This window comes from Nyctereutes procyonoides, unplaced genomic scaffold (assembly GCF_905146905.1).
Source record: "Nyctereutes procyonoides isolate TBG_1078 unplaced genomic scaffold, NYPRO_anot_genome, whole genome shotgun sequence".
Taxonomy (NCBI): domain Eukaryota; kingdom Metazoa; phylum Chordata; class Mammalia; order Carnivora; family Canidae; genus Nyctereutes; species Nyctereutes procyonoides.
In genome coordinates, this window is record NW_026575146.1 from 62052359 (window position 1) to 62073996 (window position 21638).

The window sequence follows — 21638 nt, forward strand, 5'->3', positions numbered from 1 at the left end:
TGTTTGAATTTATAACCCGTTGATGAGCCAATGTAAACAGAGCAAAATAATTAGCAATTAATAAAGTGAACAATAATTAGTTGCAATAATTGTAACAGGTGAGCTATAAACAGAATTCTTGACTTTCCTAGCATCAAAGTGAACATGAGTGTCAGAAAAAGGGAAACGATACAAAAGGAAGCCAAGTTTTTCCATCTCCTAAACTTCAAGAGAAATTGCACAAGTGGCTCTCTACAGAAGATAGAATAAAAGTGCCCTCAGAAACATTCCCACAGCAGACGCGCTCACGAAACCCATCTGGCTTTTTCTTTCCACTTTGGACAGAGGTGCGGGCGTAATATTGAGGAAAGTTTTGCTTAGGAATCAAAAATGTGGATGTACAGCAGAAATTTGCATGGCAGTGGGAGTATGCTCACAGCAGGATACTTTTCCAACAGAATTCCTAGGCACACCTTTGGTCGGGCTAAGCTGTGATAAAAACTAGATGGGAGAAAATTTCAAACTGCTTTGATGAACCCCTATGCACTAAATCGATCCTCTGCGTTTGTGGCGGAGGTGAGAGCCACACGCTGTCAATGCCGCCTCAGCATACGGTTTTGCCGAGCCCATTTTTGCCAAGACGAGAGGGTGGCTTAGCAGGACTCTATTGCACCTGCTTGAGTGGCGGGCTGAGGTCGCCGGCTGCAGTGGCTGTTCTCACCCGCGTCCTGAACTCCGCACAGCAAGCACTGCGCATGTTCACAGGCACGTTACCTGCTAACCTGTGGCTCTTGCATGCCTGGATAAAGCAGAGGCCCACGCAGAGCTGCTACCCAGCCAGCCAAGCCTGAGACCGAGCATCTCAGCTCACCTTTGCAGCTAACACAGGACCCCAGAGCGTATCCCTGGGAGAGAGGGGAGTTCTATAGGACATGCTTCCCTAAACCATTCCACAGCCTGGGAAAGCGCCTTCACCCTGCCTCTGCGGGGCAAGCCTGCAACTCGCGCGCCAGGGAGGGGAGACCCGGGTTAGCGGCCCCCGGAGCGAGGCGTCACCGGGCCTGGGCGGGGCGTGGCTGCGAGGGGCGTGGCCTGGCGCCCCCGAGAGGCTCCGGGAGGCGGGGCGAGGCGGTGGGCGGGGCCCGGCGCCAGGGAGACGCCCTGGGGGCGGGGCGAGGCTGCGAGGGGCGTGGCCTGGCGCCCCCGAGAGGCTCCGGGTGGCGGGGCGAGGCGGTGGGCGGGGCCCGGCGCCAGGGAGACGCCCTAGGGGCGGGGCGAGGCTGCGAGGGGCGTGGCCTGGCGCCCCCGAGAGGCTCCGGGTGGCGGGGCGAGGCGGTGGGCGGGGCCCGGCGCCAGAGAGACGCCCTGGGGGCGGGGCGAGGCTGCGAGGGGCGTGGCCCTGCGCCAGGGGGAGGCTCCGGGGGCGGGGCGGGGGCGTGCCCGGCGGCGGGTGCGCGGCGGCGTGCGCGCGGCGTGGGCGGGGCCGCAGCCGCAGGCCCACGCCGTAAACAGACAAGATGGCGGCAGCGGCGGCGGCGGTGCCTGGGGCCTTGGGCACCTTGCAGGCCGGCCGCGCACGCTTGGTGGCCGCTTGCTGTGCGCGGCTTGGCCCCGGGTGGAGGCTGCGTGGCTCCGTGACTGGCCCGCGCGTCGCTCCGGCGGTCTGGGCCCGGGGCTGGACGCCCGCGGCCGGAGGAGGCTCGGCCCCGCGGAGGGGCTACAGCTCCGAGGTGAAGACGGAGGACGAGTTGCGGGTGCGGTACCTGGAGGAGGAGAACCGAGGTGAGGGGCGCGGCGCCGGCAGCCGCGGGTCCCGGGAAGGGGTCGCAAGGTCAAGTGTCCCGGCTGACGTCAGCGTCCGCTGAGCGGCCCGGGTCGAGACCCCTCCCCTCCCCCACCCCAGCCTTGCACCCTTGAGGTGCTGTGAGTGCCTAAAGGTGTACTCCGGAGCGGCCTACCTGTAAAAGCGGCCCCACTCAGCGCCGAAGACAGACATGCAGCTTACGCCCTCATCTCTAGACGAGCCAAGGTCAATAAACCGGGTGTGTGATACTTGCTTGCAGGTTTTGTGCTTGCTGTGTAATTGCTTTCTGTGCACTCAGATATCGGGGTCCCCCGGGGGTGGAGTTTCAGAAGCTGCAGTGAGAATGCACCTCGTTCTGAACAATCTCCCACGTAAAGCCGTGCAGCCGCTACAGTTTCTCTCCCTCCCCCCCCGCCCCCCTCCTTGTTTATTGTAGAAAGTTAAAGTTAGTTTGGGTGACTGAATTCCAGTTTGTTGAGACCATTTTTGAGCACGTTTTTGCCTTCCGGGTGCCGCGCTAAAGCTCCGGGGACCCAGCGGCGGGTGATAGGGATCTTGCCCTTGAGCTACCTGCGCTGGAGGAGACGGATGCATTAGCAATACAATGCCGCGGGGGCGGGGGCTGTGGAGGAGGGAGGAACCTGCCTCTCGGAGGGGTGAGGGGTGGAGCCCAGTTCCTTTCTCGAGCCCCTTGGGGTCGGGGGGAACGTGCTAGAGCAGTTTGCCAGAGAACCTGTCATTTAATTTGGACAGACAGGTTGTTACTGAGCACCTGTCATCTGTGAAGCAGAAGTGCAAAAGGAGTTAAGGCATGATTGCTGTCTTTAATAAAGCATATTCTGACAGAGTGAGGGCGATACTGGCAAAAAAAGGCTCTGCTACCTTGAAAGGCTTGGTGAGGGTGAAGGGCTGTACTACCCCCCAAAAGGGCTATGATCATTTGTATTTGGGGAGGTTGGAGGACTTGACAGGGGGATTCTGAGGGTCGATTTAGGCTTTGGCCAGATGAACTAGGTTCCCAGGCAATCCTGACTAGGCAGGAGAATTTGGGAGTGGTGAGGGTTTTTAGGCAAACTGTCTCCGTGCCTCAACTTTGGTGTGTAATGGGAAAAATAACACCAACATTGTATGGCTGCCGTGAAAATTAGATGAGAATGTCAATACAAATTGCCCCTGAGTATCTAGCTCCTAGTGCAGTATGAGGAGTTATTTAATCTATCATTTGTTTATTATCCCAGACAGAGACCTGAGCATGGTCAAAGGCATGGAATCCAAACATGTTATGTTTTCGGGAAGTACAGCAGGGCATGTGTGCCTGTAGTGTGGCATGACATGCGGAGTATTGAGAATTTCAGCGGGAAAGTAGATTTGGGGCTGGAGTGATTAGAGCCTTTTTGGTTAAGCTTGGCCTTACTGGGATTTCGGTTACCTTAGATGTCCAAACGGTACCTTAGACATGGAGATTGCAGGTGCAGCGAGTAATGTGCACCATATTTTGTTTTTTTTTTGTTTGTTTGTTTGTTTTGTCCTTTTGACTTATATGAATGCAAATAGCAAGTAGAATTTCATGGAAATTCTGGAAGTGTCTGGAAATGACATGGAAATGTCTGGAAAGCCCTTAAGTTAGGATCCAGATGGATCAAAGAGAAGAAATCAAAGCATACAAGACAAGTGCATAAGTTCAGATGTTTGCAGTTACCTGAAACATAAAAATCTGCTTTTGGGAAGTTATAGTTTCTTAAGAAAGTTGACCCAGCTTCCTTTGAATGACAGCTCAGGCTTGGCTAACATTATACATGCTTTGCTTTACTAGCAAACCAGCAGTAAGCAGTGCAAAGGAAAACATGAGTGAGGTCAAGGAATCTGCAGGTAAAGGAGTGTCCCAATGCCTTTGCTTCTCATAGAGACCAGTCCAAAATCTGAGGGACTCAACAGCCTGCAAGGAATAAGAGAATGAGAGTTCTCCCAGAGGTGAGGTCTGAGGAGCCCCAAACCGCTCTTCACCCTCTAGGCCTCTGTAGGCTGGTGAAGGTGCTTCAGTGCAGAATGCACCAGCACTCATCTGTTGTCTGGGTTCCATATCTGCAATTTGTTGAGGACGCGCAGTTGTATGACCAGGTTTCCCTAGCAGTTATTTTTTGCTTTGTTGTCTGACCTACTCGGGGTCAGAGCAGCAGTCCTCGCCCTGGTTCCTCAAGGTCTGTCCTTTATAGGTTGGCTGCTCACTAGTCATTCTCCTTCCCAGTTTATTGCTCATACTTGTCCTGGGGTTACCTCTTTTCAGGGTCAAGAATGACTGCTCCGTTAGAAACTTCTAGTGGCTCCCAGATGCCTGCAGGCAGAGTCCCCAATCTCCCCTGCTCCTGGAGCCTAAGCTTTGCCTTTGCTCCCTTTTATTTGTGCTTTTGCGTGCGGTTCTCAGACTGCATACAAAAGAATGACTTCTCTTCCCCTTATCAAACTTCTCCCAGTCTGCCAAGCTTCTACTCATAATTGTGACCCATTTCAAAGCTTATCTTTGAGAACCATGTTGGAAATATTGTTGGCAGAAATAGAGCAAATAATCAAGTGCATCATGCAAGTCTTTCTTGATATCTGCTGCTTACTGTTCACATCCAGGTTATCAAGACTTCCTGAGTGTCTCTGACGTCTTTCCAGTTTCTCTGCATTCTTCTTTACCAACACCGCTCTTGTCCAAGCCAGCAACGTCTCCCAAGGGCGCTTTCCCTGGGTCTGCCGGCTGGTCTTCCTACATCTACTTGCTTTTTGTTTTCAGCAGATTGATTTCCTTGATATATTTTGCTTATGTTTTAATTTTCATTTATTTATTGGTTTATTTTTAAAAGTGTATTTTCATAATTTTATGGCATGGGAATTATATTTATACAAATATATTAAGATGTGTGTATATATATATATATATGTTTAATATTTTATTTACTTATATGGAACAGAGAGAGGGAGAGAGCGTGTACTAGAGAGTACGAGCAGGGGAGAGGGGAAGGGAGACGGACAAGCAGAGTCCCATTGGAGGACCCTGGGATCATAACCTGAGCTGAAGTCAGACTCTTAAGCAGCTGAGCCACCCAGGTGCTGCAAGATGTATATATTTTTTAATATTTATTTATTTATTTATTTATTAAATCTTTATTGATGTAGAATTCACATACCATAAAATTCAAAATGTATAATTGATTTTAGTATATATAGAGAGTTGTGCCACCAACTCCAACTTTGGAATGTCTTTCAATCCAAAAAGAAACCTTTTTCTTTAGCCGTGACTCCCCATTCTCATGCAGTCCTCCCCCTAAATAGGACCCATTTATCTGTTTTCTGTCTCAATAGCTTTGTCTATGTTGGACACTTCATCTGAGAAGTAGTATATATAGTCTTCTGTGGCTTTTTTCACTCAGCATTATGTTTGCAAGATTCATCCGTGCTGTAGTGAGTGTCAGTACTTCATTTTTTATGGTTGGATAACATTTCCATTGTTTGAATAGATCAGGCCACATTTCGTTTATTCATCATTCATACACATGTAGGTTGTTTCTATTTTTTGAATATTGTGAATATTGTTATTTAGAGCATTCATGTAAATTTTTGTGGACATTTCTTTTCACTTCCATTTAGTGGAATTGCTGGGTCACATGATAATTCTATGAGTATTAACATTTTGAGGAACTACCAAACTTTTCCAAAGTGGCTGCAGCATTTTACATTCCCACCAGCGAGGTTTGAAAGCTCCAATTTTTGTACATCCTGACCAATACTTGTTATCGTTTGTGTTTTTGATTATAGTCATCTTGGTGCATGTGAAGTGGCATCTCCTGGCTTTGTTTTGGAGTTCCCTAATGGTTAATGATGTATCTCATATCTCTTCATGTTTATTGGCCATGTGTGTATCTTCTTTACTGAAATGTCTTCTCAAAGCCTTTGCCCATTTTTTTAACTGAGTTGTTTGTCTTTTTATTGTTGAATTGTAAGAGTTTTTGTATATTCTGGATACAAGCCCCTTATCAAATACATGATTTGCAAAAAAATTTCCTACTATTTTGTGAGTTATGCATTCAGTTTTTTAATGATGTATTTTGAAGAACCTAGGTCTGTATGTGGTTTATTGGAGATACTCTTTCTGTTCTTGCTTTTCAGTACTTTGCATATCACATGTCAGTTTTTAGTAATAATAATTATTGAAGTTTACGGAATTTCTAAAGTAAAAATATTATATATGCACATGGTAAAATTAAACAAAAAAAAGCACTGTGGAAGGGTGCCACCTGTTCATTTTTAGGCCCTGCCATCAAAAGTCAAGACTTTAAACATCTCTTGAGTTCTTGCTGTGAATGGTAATTTTATTCACTGTTCTTGTTTTTTATTCCACTGTATGGATTACCACATTTTGTTTCTACATTTTGGATCTTATGAATCATGCTCCTGAACACTGTGTACAGTTTTTTATTTGAACATATCTGTTCATTTCTCTTGGGTAGATACTTAGGAGTAAAATCTGTGGGTCATATGGTGACTTTATGTTTGGTTTTTGGAGGAATCACCAAACTAGTTTCCACAGCAGCTGCACCATTTTAATATCTTCACCAATAGTACACAAGGGTTTCTGTTTCCCCACATGCTCGCCAACGCTTGTTTCCGTTTGTTGTTCATTCTAGCCCTCCTACTGGCTGTGAGGTGATGCCTCATACTGGTGTTGGTTGTATTTCCCTAATAACAAATGATGTTGAGCATCATTTCATGTGCTTGTTGGCCATTTATATATCTCCTTTGAAGATATATATCTGTTTAAACTTCTGCTCATTTTTCAGTCTGATCGTTTGTCTTTTTGTTATGAGTAGTAAAAATTCTTTTATAATCTGGTTATTAACCCTGTGTCAGATGTATGATTTGCAAATATTTTCTATTCTGTGGGTTATTTTTTTTCACTTTTTCTTGATAGTTTTGGTGAGTTATGTTTTTTCTTTTGTTTCCATATTTAAGACACTGTTGCCTAATCCAGGGTCATGAAGATTTATACTTGTTTCCTTCTGAGAGAGCTGTAATTTTTAGCTCTCACAGTGTTCTCAGATCCATTTTGAGATAATTCTTTTTTAAAGATTTTATTTATTTATTTGAGAGAGAGAGGAAGAGAGAGAGAGCGTGAGCACATGAGCTGAGGGAGCAGCAGGTCATTGGAGAAGCAGACTCCCCGCTGAGCAGGGAGGTGGACATGGGACCAGATCCCTGGACCTCGGGATTGTGACCTGAGCCGAAGGCAGATGCTTAATGGACTGAGCCACCTAGGCTCCCCATTTTGAGATAACATGTGAGGAGAAGGTCGAATTTCATTCTTTGGTGGGTTAATATCTAGTTGTCCACCACTATTAGTTGGAAAGACTGTTCTTTTTAACACCGAATGGTCACAATATCTTTTTCAAAAAACAGGACCATGAGTGTAGGTGTTTATTTCTGGACTCTTATTTCAATTCCGTTGATCTCTATGTCTATCTTTATACCAGTACTGCACCATTTGTTTTCAATGTAGCTTTGTAGTAAGTTTTGAAATTAGGAAGTGTCCTGATTAAGTCCTTCAACTAAGACTTTCAACTTACTTTTTCTTTTTAAAAATAATTTATTTATTTAATTCTTTAATTCCTTTTTCTTTTTTAAGATTGTTTTGACTACTTGAGGTTCCTTACAGTTGCATTTGATTAGCTTTGTATATTTTTTCAGAATTATTGATAAATAAAAATTCAAGAATATAGAGAAGGAAGTGTACTTCATATATATATTTGAAAAGAAAATATAGTAGTTCTCAAGTTTTTAAAATTCTGAATGTTTTAATATTTACATCTGTCTCTAATTCTATGTGTATAATTTTGTATTCTTTTCCTTACAAGGACTCCCTAAATTTTATAAGCTTTAGGGCCTGCAAAGCCTAGATTCTACCTGGTGATAGTTTCAAGATGTTTCTTGAAGTTTTCCAAATATCTTCTAAGATGTTTTTCATCCCATTGAGGTCTGCTCTTGTGAACAAATAGTGTTTTGGCTGGGCAGTTAATGAGATAATATTTTTTTAGACATATTTGTTAAAATTAAGAATGCACATTCTCAGGCCACTTGGGTGGCATCCAACTCTTGGTTTTGGCTCACGTCATGGTCTCAGGGTGGTGTGATCAAGCCCTGTGCTGGACTCCGTACTCTGCATGGAGTCTGCTTGAGACTTTCTCTCCTTGTCCTTCTCTGTCCTTTTTTTTAAAGATTGTATTTATTCATGAAATACACAGAGAGAGAGAGACGCAGACAGACATAAGCAGAGGGAGAAGCAGGCTCCCTGGAGGGGAGCCTGATGATGTGGGACTCAGTCCTCAGACTGGAGGATCACACCCTGAGCTGAAGGCAGATGCTCAACCAGAGTCACCCAGGCGTCTCTAAATAAATACATCTTTTTTTTTTTTTTAAAAAAAAGAATGCACATTCTGTTAGGCCTAGAAATTCTACTTCTTGATACCTCCTGTCAGAAGTACACATCTGTAGAAAAGAAACCTTCAGGAATGTTCATTGCAGCATTGAAATATTTAGAAAAATTTAAAACAGTTTATTTCTGGGATGCCTGGGTGGCTCAGCGGTTGTGTGTTTGCCTTTGGCTCAGAGTGTGATCCCGGGGTCCCGGGATTGAGTCCCGCACTGAGCTCCCTGCATGGAGCCTGCTTCTCCCTCTGCCTGTGTCTCTGCTTTCTCTCTGTCTCTCTGTCTCTCTCTCTCCCTTTCCCTTTCTCTCTGTGTCTCTCATGAGTAAATAGATAAAATCTTTTAAAAAAAGTTTATTTCTTATTTTTTTCAGTTTTTATTTTATTTTATTTAATTTTATTTAATTTTATTTAATTTTATTTTATTATTTTATTTATTTTATTTATTTATTTTATTTATTTATTTTTTATTTATTTATTTTATTTATTTTATTTTATTTATTTATTTTATTTTATTTATTTATTTATGATAGTCACACACACAGAGAGAGAGGCAGAGACACAGGCAGAGGGAGAAGCAGGCTCCATGCACCGGGAGCCCGACGTGGGATTCGATTCTGGGTTTCCAGGATCGCGCGCTGGGCCAAAGGCAGGCGCTAAACTGCTGCGCCACCTAGGGATCCCTCAGTTTTCTTTTTTTAAGGAAAATTTAGGTACAATTTAAATACTCATCAAAAGATAAATAAATAATGGAAATTCACTGACTATTACTCATTAAGAAGAATGTCTTGATAAATATCTTTAAGGCTGAATTAAGTAGATAAAGGAAATATGTATGACCTATTTATGTAGACCAGCACCAACAGAAAATACAATCCCGTTTGTGGCAAATATCAACAACAACCAAAGCTGTAGTACACTATTCTTTATTTCTGTATGTAATGGCATTTTCTGGAAAGTACATACCAACAGATAATGATAATACTTTATTTATTGCATCAGAGTGTGTTAGAAGGAACAGTAACAGTTGAATGCTTATGTTGTAAACTTTATGTATATTTTATCATTGATTCTCACAACAGTTCCATGGAGTTGGAAAATACTAGTATTGGAACAGAGTAGGAAACTGAAGACCAAAGAGGTTAAGTAACTTACCCAAAGTCACACAGCTAGTAAGTGTTGGACTGGGATTTTGACTCCAGTAATTAGACGTCAGAACCTGCATTCTAAGCCTCTTAGTACCCTTAGAGTTGATAATTGATGTGGGGCACCTCAAAGGCACTTTAGGTTCACTTTCATTCAAAACCAAATTCATAAACTCTAGCCCCTTCCATCCTCACCTTGGTTCTTGTTATTTTTTTATGGTTCTGTCTCTTAAATATCATCTGTCATCCAGTTGATGTGAAACCGTGGTAGCCACTCCTAATACCTTTCGATGCAGTTAGTCCTCAGTCCAGTCAATCCAGATTTTACTTCTTGAGTGACTCCTAATTGCCTTCACTGTGTTCCTCACTCTGTTGAGCTCTGCCATACCTGCTGGTCTGCAATCTCCCAGTCTTATCAGTTTCTGCTTACAGGTTATTGGAGCACCATTTTGAATGATTATTTTATTACCGTTTGTTGTTTCTTCCCAGACTCTAGTACCTTGAGAGCTGAGCACTATGATGTGTCCTCAGGACAGTTGAGTCTGACACATCTGGTCTTACCCAGTTGGTTTTGTTCACGAGGTTGCAGAGGCTTGAACAGTGCAGCAACGTCATTGGTTCAAGTGTGGAGTTTGTCGCCACTTCTAGCTTCTCCGCTTCCCAGTTGCTTCCATCTTTTCAATAGGATAAAAATACTGTCTCCCTCTTAGGTTACTGTGGGGGTCACATGGCTTCATGAGCATAGAGCCCTGGGAACGGTGTCCAGAATGCACTACAGTGCTCAAGTAGTGACAGCCGTTGTCCTGAGTCAGGGGACCTACCCAGCTCAATGGGAGGTTTCATGCAGAGCCGACCCTAGATACCAGTTCTTCATGATTTTCTCCATGCTGAGATTGTTTGGGATTCTTGAAAATTTATTCTGTGAGCTGAAGATTATCTTTGTACTTTCTTATTCAAATAGGTTTGTGGTTTCTTGCATAGGGAAGGCATGTGTACATTTGTCTTCAGTTTAACTCCATTACAAAGAAGGATCCTATTCACTCCACCCCCAAGGAGGTGGAAGGCATTTTCCTATACAAGGAAAATTTGTGCTTACTCAGAGGTCAAGCAAGGTCAAGTACAGGTTGTATAGGACTTTGAATATCAGATAAGGTCTTTGAATGCAGATGTTTTGGAGACAAAGAATTTTAAGGAGGAGGTAGATTCTGTGCATAATGGTTTTTGGAAAATTGATTGGACTGAAGCACTTGGAACGGGATGGTGGGTTTCTGATAAGACAAGTTAGGAGGGTGAGCTGGGCTTCGTGGGAGAAAGAATGAACTTTGCTTTTATAGATTGAGGTTGAATTACTTGTTGGACTGTATCCAAATGGAAGCATCTTCAGGTGAAGTACGTGGAACAGAGTCAGGAGAGAAACTTGGGGTAGAAATACTGAGAACCATGTAATATGACAAAAAGAGTAAATGGAATGATACAAAGTCCTGATACACTAGCAAAAACCTGATCCCACAAGGCATGCTGTGACAAGGATTGCTTAGCTGTTACTTCTGTATGTACTTGAAGGTGATGACACCACATTTTAAATAGTACTCTGTAATTGAGAATTTTCACTAATAAGTACATTTAGTAAAATGTGCCATATTACCTTGGTGGTGCTTAAGAGAGAAATTGAAAGGGACATGATGTTAATAAAGTTCTTATGTAATAGAAGAAAAGAGGTGCATATTAAGTACTATATTGATCTTAATAGATATATTACATATACCACATTCTTTAAAAATAGGCTTATCTTGTAAAGGAGAGTAGACTCAAATAAGGACAAAGCTGTTGGTGTGAACCTGAAGGAAAGGGCAGATTTCCTAAGTTCCAAGTTAATTAGCTGTGTGTGTGGGAGTCTGTACCACGAATACTCACTAACTCAGATGCTTGTGCTGTTTTTTCTTGACTAGGAATTGTGGTGCTTGGAATAAACAGAGCTTATGCCAAAAATACATTCAGTAAAAGTCTGATAAAAATGGTGAGTGTAAAGATTAAGCTGTTTGCTTCTAGTATTAAGATACATGTTGACATCATTCTGAAAGTGATTTTTCCTTTTTTTCTCCTTACCCTCCCTGTATCTGTTTAGCTCTCAAAAGCTGTGGATGCTTTAAAATCTGATAAGAAAGTGCGGACCATAATAGTCCGGAGTGAAGTCCCAGGAATATTCTGTGCTGGTATGTAAATAAATTTTATTATGACACTGAACCATAGTCTAACTTTTCCTCAGCGATATCCCATTTTTCCATTATAAAGTGTTTGTGAGTAGAATTCTATTATGGACATTTTCTTTGTCTGTTTTTTACTGTTTTACAAGACAAAAAATGCTTTGTATTAAGAAACTTTTGCAACGTGTTGTTTTGGAAGTTGTTAAGATAATTCGAACCATTAAAATATTTGTAATGCATGTGTAATATATATGAAAGATCAACTGGGAAGGAAGAGTTGAGTCTCCTACCTATAACAGTGTGCTCTGTGTTTATTTGTTGCTTAAAAAATACTTTCTTTAAGTAGCAGTAGCTATCCCAGTAAAAGGTGTTAAGTATAGACATTTGCTTTGGACATTGTTTATAGTGGCACCTACTTAAGTTTGTGTCCATGGATTGTACTTTTTTTTTTTAAGATTTTATTTATTTATTTATGAGAGACCGGGGGGGGGGGTGGGGGGCTGCAGAGACACAGGCAGAGGGAGAAACAGGCTCCATGCAGGGAGTCCTACCCGGAATGCCATCCCGGGTCTCCAGGATCACGCCCTGAGCAGAAGGCAGCTGCTCAACCACTGAGCCACCCGGGCTGCCCCATGGATTGTATTTTTAAATTGGCATCCATGGCAGCAAAAATTAAGATTTTGTCCAGCCAATTGTACTGTATTACCTAAAGCTAAAGATTAGGTTGTCTTATTCTTTCCGTATTTGTTATTTCTATGCCATGAAATTGAATAAATCCATGTCAACTAGTAAAATAGTAAAACTAGTAAATGTAGATGATGAAGGTAAATGCTGATAACATGCAATATCATTGCCATTTACAAGTGAAAGTTGTTGGCTGAGGCCTAAAAAAATTTTTTTTGGTAAAAATATGAGATAATCTGTTTTGGGCAATTAACCATTTGAAGGAATGACATAGAGCATTTTATTTATTAAACAAGCATCTATTAAAAATTGAGAGTGTACCCAGAGCAATGCTGGGAACTCTGGAAAGTTTGCAGAGGTCTTTGTTGTGGCTGATAGGCCTCAGTTTCGTTCTTAAGAGTCCTCAGGCAGGGTTCATTCAACCTCTGTGGCTTCCACCCTAAAATACTGCAGAATTTTGTGGTATTTTAGGAAACATTCAGCGTAAATGAATTCTATTTTGGGTGTCAATGCATCGTGGCATACCTAAAAAGATTAGTTTTAACTCCAGTTGGGTGATGGGAGAGAGCAGGATTATTATCCTTAGCTGCCGGGGTGAGGGCCTTTTGCAGTCTAGCTTCTGCTTTTTACACATTGCAGGCAGGTAAGGCCATCGCCCATTCTGGTTGTTGGGCACCTTGAGTGCTTGTGGAATACCGCGCAGTGAGCCAATAAATGGTGGCCATTAATAATTTCTGTCAGGCTTTACAGTATGGAGAATTTACCGTGAGAGAACGGAATTCTTGGATGTGTTTGGACTGGGTGACTGAGTCCAACACGTAGATCCCCGGAGGGCTGCTTGGAGGCTTCTTGGGAAGAAAGGCCAGGAGCAGTTTGGAGGCCTTTAAGGAAGGCCCAGAGACTTGAATCTTTTGAGGAGTGACCGTGATGTCTTCAGGGCAGAGCAGCAGTTCAACATTCAGTGTTACTTACTGAGGCAACAGGCATCTCTGTCTTTCTGTTGGCCACAGGCTTGGTGACCATAACACTAATTACTGGAAGAGTTTGGCTGTCCATTGGTTTTGCATCTTCATGTTATTAGTACTCTGAAAAAGCCTTTAATGCTTTAGAACAGTTTACAGCTCTTTTTTTATGGGTTGCCTTCTTGGGAAAATATTAAGTAAATGCTTTTTTACCAGATTAACACATTGGCCTTGATTACTGTTTTCCTGAGTGTTAATCACATTTATTTTCTTTGCTGTATGTGCTTTCTAATTTCTGCATGATCAGGATAATCTTCTGCTATATTTAACTCATGAGATTTGTTACCGTATTTTGTTAAAAAAATCATTGTTTGAATTATAGAAAAATTGGGGCAGGGATCCCTGGGTGACGCAGCGGTTTGGCGCCTGCCTTTGGCCCAGGGCGCGATTCTGGAGACCCGGGATCGAATCCCACGTCGGGCTCCCGGTGCATGGAGCCTGCTTCTCCCTCTGCCTGTGTCTCTGCGCCTCTCTCTCTCTCTCTGTGTGTAACTATCATAAAATAAATAAAAATTAAAAAAAAAAAAAAGAAGGTTTAAAAAAAAAAAAGAAAAATTGGGGCAAGTCATTTATTTTAGTAACTTGGTGTATATAATGGAACCATTCTTTAAAATTTTTCTGAAAGTTTTTTTTTTCCTTACATATATTTGAAGGAGGCAGTCATTATTAGTATGTACACATTAACTATAAGCCAGTTAATAAAATCTCTTTGCAGAGTTATAATGAACACATAAGTTTTTCATAGTTTATACCAGTATAAAAATCTGAATTTAGTTAGGCTTATTTATTATTGTTGAAGAATACAGACTTTTACATAATTAGAGCTTTAATTTCTATTCTGAAGTAGCAGTATTCAAACACAAAATGCTCAGAAACAGTGTCTTCATTTACTGTTTTTTCTCTTACTTCCCTAACCCTGCAAGTTACTCGTTTCCCTCTTCCCTTCCTACCCCGCAAAGGTTCCTTTTCTCCATCCATCTGGATTCCTGGGGCACCTTGGTTGTTTCCTGAAACTTAAAGCTTATACAGTGGTCTGGCCTCAAATGTCTTGAGGATGGGAATTTCTTTTTTCCTTCTTTGAAAGTCATCTTTTGTATTCTGGGAACATAGCCTCAGTGGAGACTCAGCATGTAGTTGCTGAAATTAATCAGCCTTTCAATGGCTGTGATTTGGGGATTGTTGGGATGTGTCCACAGCTTCCCTCAGTTGTCTCAGATCACCCTCCTATTCACTGATAGTGTCTCTGGTTCCTGACTTTGGTTCATTCTTTTTACGTCCTTTTTCTGATATGCCAGAAAACAGATGATGAAGCACTATTAAAGTGATCCCTAGTGTGTAAAGTGATTTCCGACTTCTCCTTTAACTATACTATTTAAAATTTATAACCATATTCCAGTTACATTTAAATATTTAAAATAAAATTTTATTTAAAAAAAATAGGTGGTAGGTTAAAATGTATGAAATGTATACAAAGAGAGAAGTCCTGCTCTTACCTCTGCTAAGTCTTCTAATAAAAATAGACATTTTGACTAGATTCTTTTTTATCCTTCCAGTATTTAATGGTAGAGATGTATACAAATATGCACACTGATGCACAGAGGCACCCAGTCCAGCATTCAGGGACTACTTGGGGACAAGAGGGAGAGCACAGCACGTGCTGTGGTGTGGGAAGCTGGTGCTGTGGGACAGGGCTGTGTGTACAGTGTGGGGCCCCGGACTAGGGCTGTGCGCTCCCCAGGAGTACCAGGGATTCCCAGCGTTACTCTCTTGTCCCCTCTGTGAAATAATTATCTTACATTAATGAATTACAGTAACCAATTATATTCAAAATAAATTTGAAAAAAAATCCCAGGCACCTAAAATTGTGACAATTGACTGAGTTTCTGAATTGTTACAACATCTGAGAGGAAAATCTTTAGAATCAGAAGATCTTGTTCAGATACTTTCATTTTACAGAAGCCCTGTGAGGTTAAGGGCCTTGTTGAAGAGGATGACTTAGTTGGAACTACTTCTCCTGACTTCCTAGAGCAGGGTTGTTTTGTTTTGTTTCTTAACTGTACCATGATGTGTAATCTTTAGGAATATGAGGTCTCCTTTTTAAATTCTGAAAATTTCATGTACTTACACATCATACTTGATTGAGAGGATATGTAATGTCAGAATGCCATTCTATGTATAGTGTATTTAAGTGAATTTTCTGTTACTAACAATGATATTTAGATACAGAAAAGAAAACCATAATTATGAATGTACACAGTGTTTCCTGTACACTGTTTTCAGATATTGTCAGATACCATGCCATACCCTAGGCATGACTCCAGGTTGTGAATTCCCAAAGTGTACTCTTTCTTGTAGGTTAGACATTACTTTGGGTTCATGGCCTGCCTGTACTTCTCTTAGAATATTGAGACATGTCATTTTCATAGTCAAAGCTCATCATGAAACACTGGCTACATAGATCATATCAGAGATTGGCTAAAGTCTATGTTGTCTTCCCTGCATGATCTAGGTATTATATATACATTTAAAACTTTTATCTTGTTTCTTACACACGTACAGACACACTCATATTCACACACAAAGGAAACCTGAAATAATTCTACTTCACAATTTTAAGGTATTGTCTGTAATGAAATTATGAAAAAGTCTTTTGGCTGGGCTACTGAAGTAGATGTAAATGTGTAACCCTAATCATTTAGTTTTGTTCCCTGGTGTTCCAACACTAAGTAGCAAAGGCCATATATATTGTTTTTACCATAAATTTTTTGAAATGAAATTTTATGAGAAATTACTGAGAATAAAGATTTCTTTCCTTTGAAATTACTAAAATAGATTATAAACAATTCTTGGTAATTGATTCTTGTATGATGAACTCTAAATTGAGTATTTCACCGAATTATACATAATAGTGTGGGGTTTTTTTGAAAGTAAATGTAGTTTTGCTTCTGCTTTTGAATTCTAGTAAATTATGATTTCACTAAAAACTTCTCACTAAAATTGTCAACATGCTGTATTGAATGTTGTGTGTAGTGTTCAAATGGAGACAGATATCATGACGTAGACATGTGGGGGCTGCTGACTGATGAAGTTATCTGATTCAATTTTGTTTCAGAATCTCAGGTTAAGTTGTAGTTATGTATTTAAATGCTAGTCCCTTAGGAAGTTTGATAAATAAAGTGAAAGGATAGATATACACAAATTCGTAATAGTTGAGCATAGGGTTCTTTTATTGTATATCATTTTTTATTTAAAATAATCTATTGAGGTATGAATTACTTGTAATAAAATGTACCAATTCTTGGGGCACCCGACTGGGTCAGAGTGAGGACCATGTGACTCCTCATCTTAGGACTGTGAGTTTGATTGGGTCCCATGTTGGATGAGGAGATTACTTAAATAAAATAAAAACTTAAAGAAAAAGTACCAATTCTAAGTATATAATTGCTAAGTGTTGACATTTAGACCATGATCACAATATTGATCTCTAGAATATGTTCATCACTTAAAAAGCTTTCTTGTGCCCATTTGTAGTTAATCTCTTTCCTTACTATGACCCCTTAAACAGCTCATTCTCTTGCTCTTACTATAGTTTTTCCTCTTCTGAAATGTTTTTTGGGGCACCTGCCTGGCTCAGTCAGAAGAGCATGTGACTCTTGAGCTCGAGGTTGTGAGTTTGAGCCCCAAATGTTGGGTGTGGAGATTACTTAAATAAAACTTAAAAAAAAAAAAAAAAGGTCTTCTAAATGGAATCCTACTATAGGTGATCTGTTGTATTTGGCTTCTTTCATTTAGCATAATGCTTTCAGGTTCACTATGTTACATGGTTCAGTAGTGTTGTTTGCTGAGTACTCATTTTACATGCTGAGTGGGTTTACATTTGTCTAATGGCTAGTGGTTTTGAGCATCTTTCCTGGTGCTTTTACTGTCACTTTTTTGTGTGTGTTTATTCAGGTCTTTTCCCTATGTTTTTATCAGATGTCTTCTTACTGAATTGTAGACTTCTTTACACATTCCTTGTGCAAAGCCTTTATCTGATAAATGTTTTGTAAGTATTTTCTCCCATTCTATGACTAGCCTTTTTCTAACAGTTTGTTTTGAAGAATGTAAGTTTTTATTTGAAGTTGTATTTATCCATTTGTATTCTTTTATGGGGTTTGTACTTATTTTGTGAATTCAGAACTATTATCTTACTCTGGAGCACAGAGACTCTCTCAAACTATGTTGTCTTCTAGAAGGTTTTTAGTTATGTTTTACACATAGACCTTTAATGCATTCTAACTTAATTTTTGTGTATGTTACAAGATGTGGACTTAGGTGTTGTGGTATGATAAAATATGTGTGTGGTCTTTGCCCCAGATTCTTGGCACAGAACTCCTAAAACTCAGGGAATTTCCTGAGTAAGAGTGCCTTTTGTATACTAAAGAGTTGGCTCAAGACTGGGGGTCCAGGGGTCCCTAGATCGCTTTAGGGTGGGGCCTGGTTGCCAGAAGAATCTATCATGGGATTAAAGGGTTAGAACTTTCAGTGCCACTCTCCCAGCCTCAGGAGGGGAGAGGAGCTGGGGGTTGAGTTCAGTCACCAAAGGATTTGGTGCCTGTGTAATGAAAACTCTGTAAGAACCCATAAACAATGGGGAGTTTCTCGATTGGTGAACACATCAATGTTTTCGGAAGGTGCTGTGTCCAGAGAGGTCATGTAAGCTCCGTGTGCCCCCTCCCTCTTACCTTGCTCTATATATCTCTTCAATTTGGCTGATTCTGCCTGAGTCATATCCTTTTAATAAACTGGTAAATAGGGGGCGCCTGGGTTGCTCAGTCCATTGAGCATCTGCCCTTGGCTCAGGTCATGATCCCAGGGCCCTGGGATCGAGCCCTGTGTCGGGCTCCCTGCTCAGTGGAGAGTCTGCTTCTCTTTCTGACCCTCCCCTGCTCTTGTTCTCTCTCTCTCTCTCTCTAATAAATAAAATAAACCTGGTAAATATAAGTAAAGTGTTTTCCTAAGTTCTGTGAGTCATTCTAATGAATTATCAAACCTGATGAGGACTTTGTGGAAACTCTTGAATTTACAGCTGGTCAGTTAGAACTTTGGGTACCTACTGAGACTAGTGATCAGCATCTGAAGTGAAAGCAGGCTCATGGGCCTGGGCTCTTAACCTGTAGGGTCTGTGCTAACTTCAGGAGTTAGCATCAGGATTGAATTAAATTATTGGGCACCATTTTGGTGTGGATAATTGGAGAACTGGTGTGGAACCCCTTGGAACCCTATCCCGCCCCTGCCTGCCTCAATCTGATATCAGGAGTAGGATTTGTTAGATTGACTCACAGACTCAGGAAGGTGCTTTACTTACTGTTACTGGTTTATTACAAAAGTTAGAATCCAGGAGCAGCCAAATGGTAGAATGCATAGGGCAAGAGTGTTGTGGGGGGTGCTACTGAGCTTCCATGCCCTTTTGGCATACCACTCCTAATGCATGTGTCCAACAACCTGAAAACTACCTTTTTTTTTTTTTAAAGATTTATTTATTTATTTATTTATTTATTTATTTATTTATTTATTCATTCATTCATTCATTCATTCATTCATGAGAGATACAGAGAGAGAGGCAGAAACACAGGCAGAGAGAGAGGCAGAGAGCGAGAAGCAGGATCCATGCAGGGAATCTGACATGGGACTCGATCCTGGGTCTCTAGGATCATGCCCTGAGCCGAAGGCAGGCGCCAAACTGCTGAACCACCCAGGCATCCCTGAAAACTCCCATGAACCCTATTGTTTATGGGTTTTTATGGAGGTTCCATGACATAGTCATGATTGATTGATTAAAACATTGGTCTTTGGTGGTTGAAGTCCATCTCTGTCCCCATCCTGTCCCAGAGGTTGAGGGGTGTGGCTGAAAAGTCCAACCCTCTAATCATGACTTGGTCTTTCTGGTGAGCAGCCTCCATCCTGAAGCTATTCAGAGGCCCTCCAACAATCATCTCATTAGCATAAACTCAGGTATGATTGAGGGGCTCGTTATGAATGAAAATAGAAAACACTTCTATCGCTCTGAATATTTCAAGGATTATTAGAGCTCTGTGCCAGGATCCTGTGAAAAGGACCAAATGTATTTTGTATTTTATCACAGGTTTTAAAAAATATTTTTTTGCATATGCATATCCACTTTTTCTAGTTCCAGTGATTGAAAAGATTAACTTTCCCTCCATCAAATTATCTTAGGACTTTCTAAAAAATCAGTTACTGTATATATGTGTTATACCCAGGCTATCTATGCTGTTTAGTCTCAATTTATACAAATCTTGGAAATATTTGGTGAAATTTATTCCTAATTATTTCATAGTTTTTTGATCCTAAGTGACATTTCCTAATTTAGACTTTTGATTTTTTTATTGCTAGCATGTGGAAATACAATTGATTTTCATATACTGACCATATATCCTGCAGCCTTATTAAAAACTCACTTTTTAGTTCTGAGAATCTTTTTTTTTTTTTTTTTTTTTTTTGTAGATTCCTTGGGATTTTTCTACATAAGTAGTCATTTCTAGACAGTTTTACTTCTTCCTTTTTGGTATGTTGGCCTTTTATTGTTTCTTATTATATCAGTTGGGACCTTCATTACATGTTGAATAAAGCTAGTGAGAATGTCCATCCCAGCCTTCTCTCAGCCGGAGAGAGAAGACGTTTAGTCTTTTCACCAATTAGTATACTGTTCGCTGTGGTTTTCTCAGAAATGTGCTTTTATTAGGTTGAAAAGGTTCTGTTCCTAGTTTGCTGAGTATTTTTTTTTATTACAAATAGGTGTTGAATTTTGTCAAATCTCTTTTGTGTCTATTAAGATGATCTTTTTTTTTCAATCTCTTTAAAAATGGTAATTATCAATTGATTTTCAGCTGTTGAACAACCTTGTATTCTTGTAAGGAAAGCTTCTTGGTCATTGATTTGTTACTTTTTACCTATTGCTAGATTTGATATGTTAACATTTGGTGGAGGAATTTTGCAACTGTTCATGAGGGAAACTGAGGTATAGTTGTCTTACAATGTTGGTGTCTGGTATTGGTGTCAGGGCATTGCTGCCTCATGAAATGAATCAGAAAGTGTTCCAGTTTTGTTTCTTCTATTCTGCTGAAGAGGTTGTATAGAATTGGTATTATTTCTTATGTAGTTGCTTAGTAAAATTCACCAACAAAGCCATCTGGTCCAGTTTTCTCTGTGGGAAGATTTTTAACTATGAATTTAATCTCTTTAGTAGATACAGGGCTATTCAAATTATCCATTTCTTAAGTTTATGTAATTGGTATCTTTTAAGGAGATTATCTGTTTTATCTAAGTCTTCAAATTTATTGGGATAAAGTTAATAATATTCACTTATCTAAGACTGACTGATTTTATAGAGATAGCATTCATTTTTGATATTGATAATTTGTATCTTTTTCATAAATTCAGGTAAAACATTTATTACTTTTCCTGATCTTTTCAAAGAAGTGGCTTTTGGTTTCATTGGTTCATTTTTTCTTTCCTCTGTTTTGGTATTAATTTATTCCTTATTTTCTAGCTTCTTAAGGTGGAAGCTTAGATCATTGATGTTAAACCTTTTTTCTTTCCTAATATGAATTTTTAATATTATAATTAATTTTAATTTTTTAAAAAATATTTTATTTATTTAATTCATGAGAGACACACACACACACACACAGAGAGAGAGGAGAGAGGCAGAGACATGGGCAGAGGGAGAAGCAGGCTCCATGCGGGGAGCCCAACGTGGGACTTGATACAGAGTCTCCAGAATCACACCCTGGGCTGAAGGTGGCGCTAAACCGCTGAGCCATTTGGGCTGCCCATTTTAATTTTTTCATTTGGATGTGCCAGAGATACCATTAAAAAGAACCCAGAGTACTCATGGCCTTTCTGAGGAAGTAATAATTATTGGTTGTTGCTAATTCATTTCTAACCCTATTTCCATTAAATAAATTTCTTATGTAAGGGGCACCTGGGTGCCTCAGTTGGTTGAACATCTGCTCTTGATTTTGGCTTATGTGGTGCTCTCAGGGTCCTGGGATTGAGCCCCACATTGGGCTCTACAGTCAGCAGGGAGTCTGCTGGAGATTCTCTCTCTCCCTCTGCCCCTCCCCTTGCTCTCTGCCTCTCTCTCTCTCTAAAATAAATACATCTTTAAAAAAATATTTCCTAAGTAATATTTCATGCTCTATAAGTATTGTTTTCTTTTTAAGAAATAGGAAGTACATATTAGTAGTAAACTGCTGACTTACCCTTTGCCTTGCCCCTCTGTAGCATGTGTCTTGCAGAGTAGCCCAGTTGATTAACCTGAAGGATCACCTCACTCC

General features: G+C 40.7%; 1 protein-coding gene across 2 annotated transcripts in view; it reads left to right on the forward strand.

Annotated features, from left to right (window-relative positions):
• Positions 1 to 1457: 1457 nt before the first annotated feature.
• AUH (AU RNA binding methylglutaconyl-CoA hydratase) overlaps positions 1458 to 21638 on the forward strand; it is a 161668-nt gene continuing 141487 nt past the window's right edge. Inside the window, exons 1-3 of one of the 2 annotated variants that reach the window (XM_055310430.1) lie at positions 1458 to 1761; positions 11339 to 11406; positions 11515 to 11602. In XM_055310430.1, coding sequence (XP_055166405.1) covers positions 1497 to 1761; positions 11339 to 11406; positions 11515 to 11602 — 421 coding nt within the window. In that variant the 5' untranslated portion in view covers positions 1458 to 1496. The remainder of the gene's footprint in view (positions 1762 to 11338; positions 11407 to 11514; positions 11603 to 21638) is intronic. The other variant, XM_055310429.1, reaches the window with a different exon arrangement.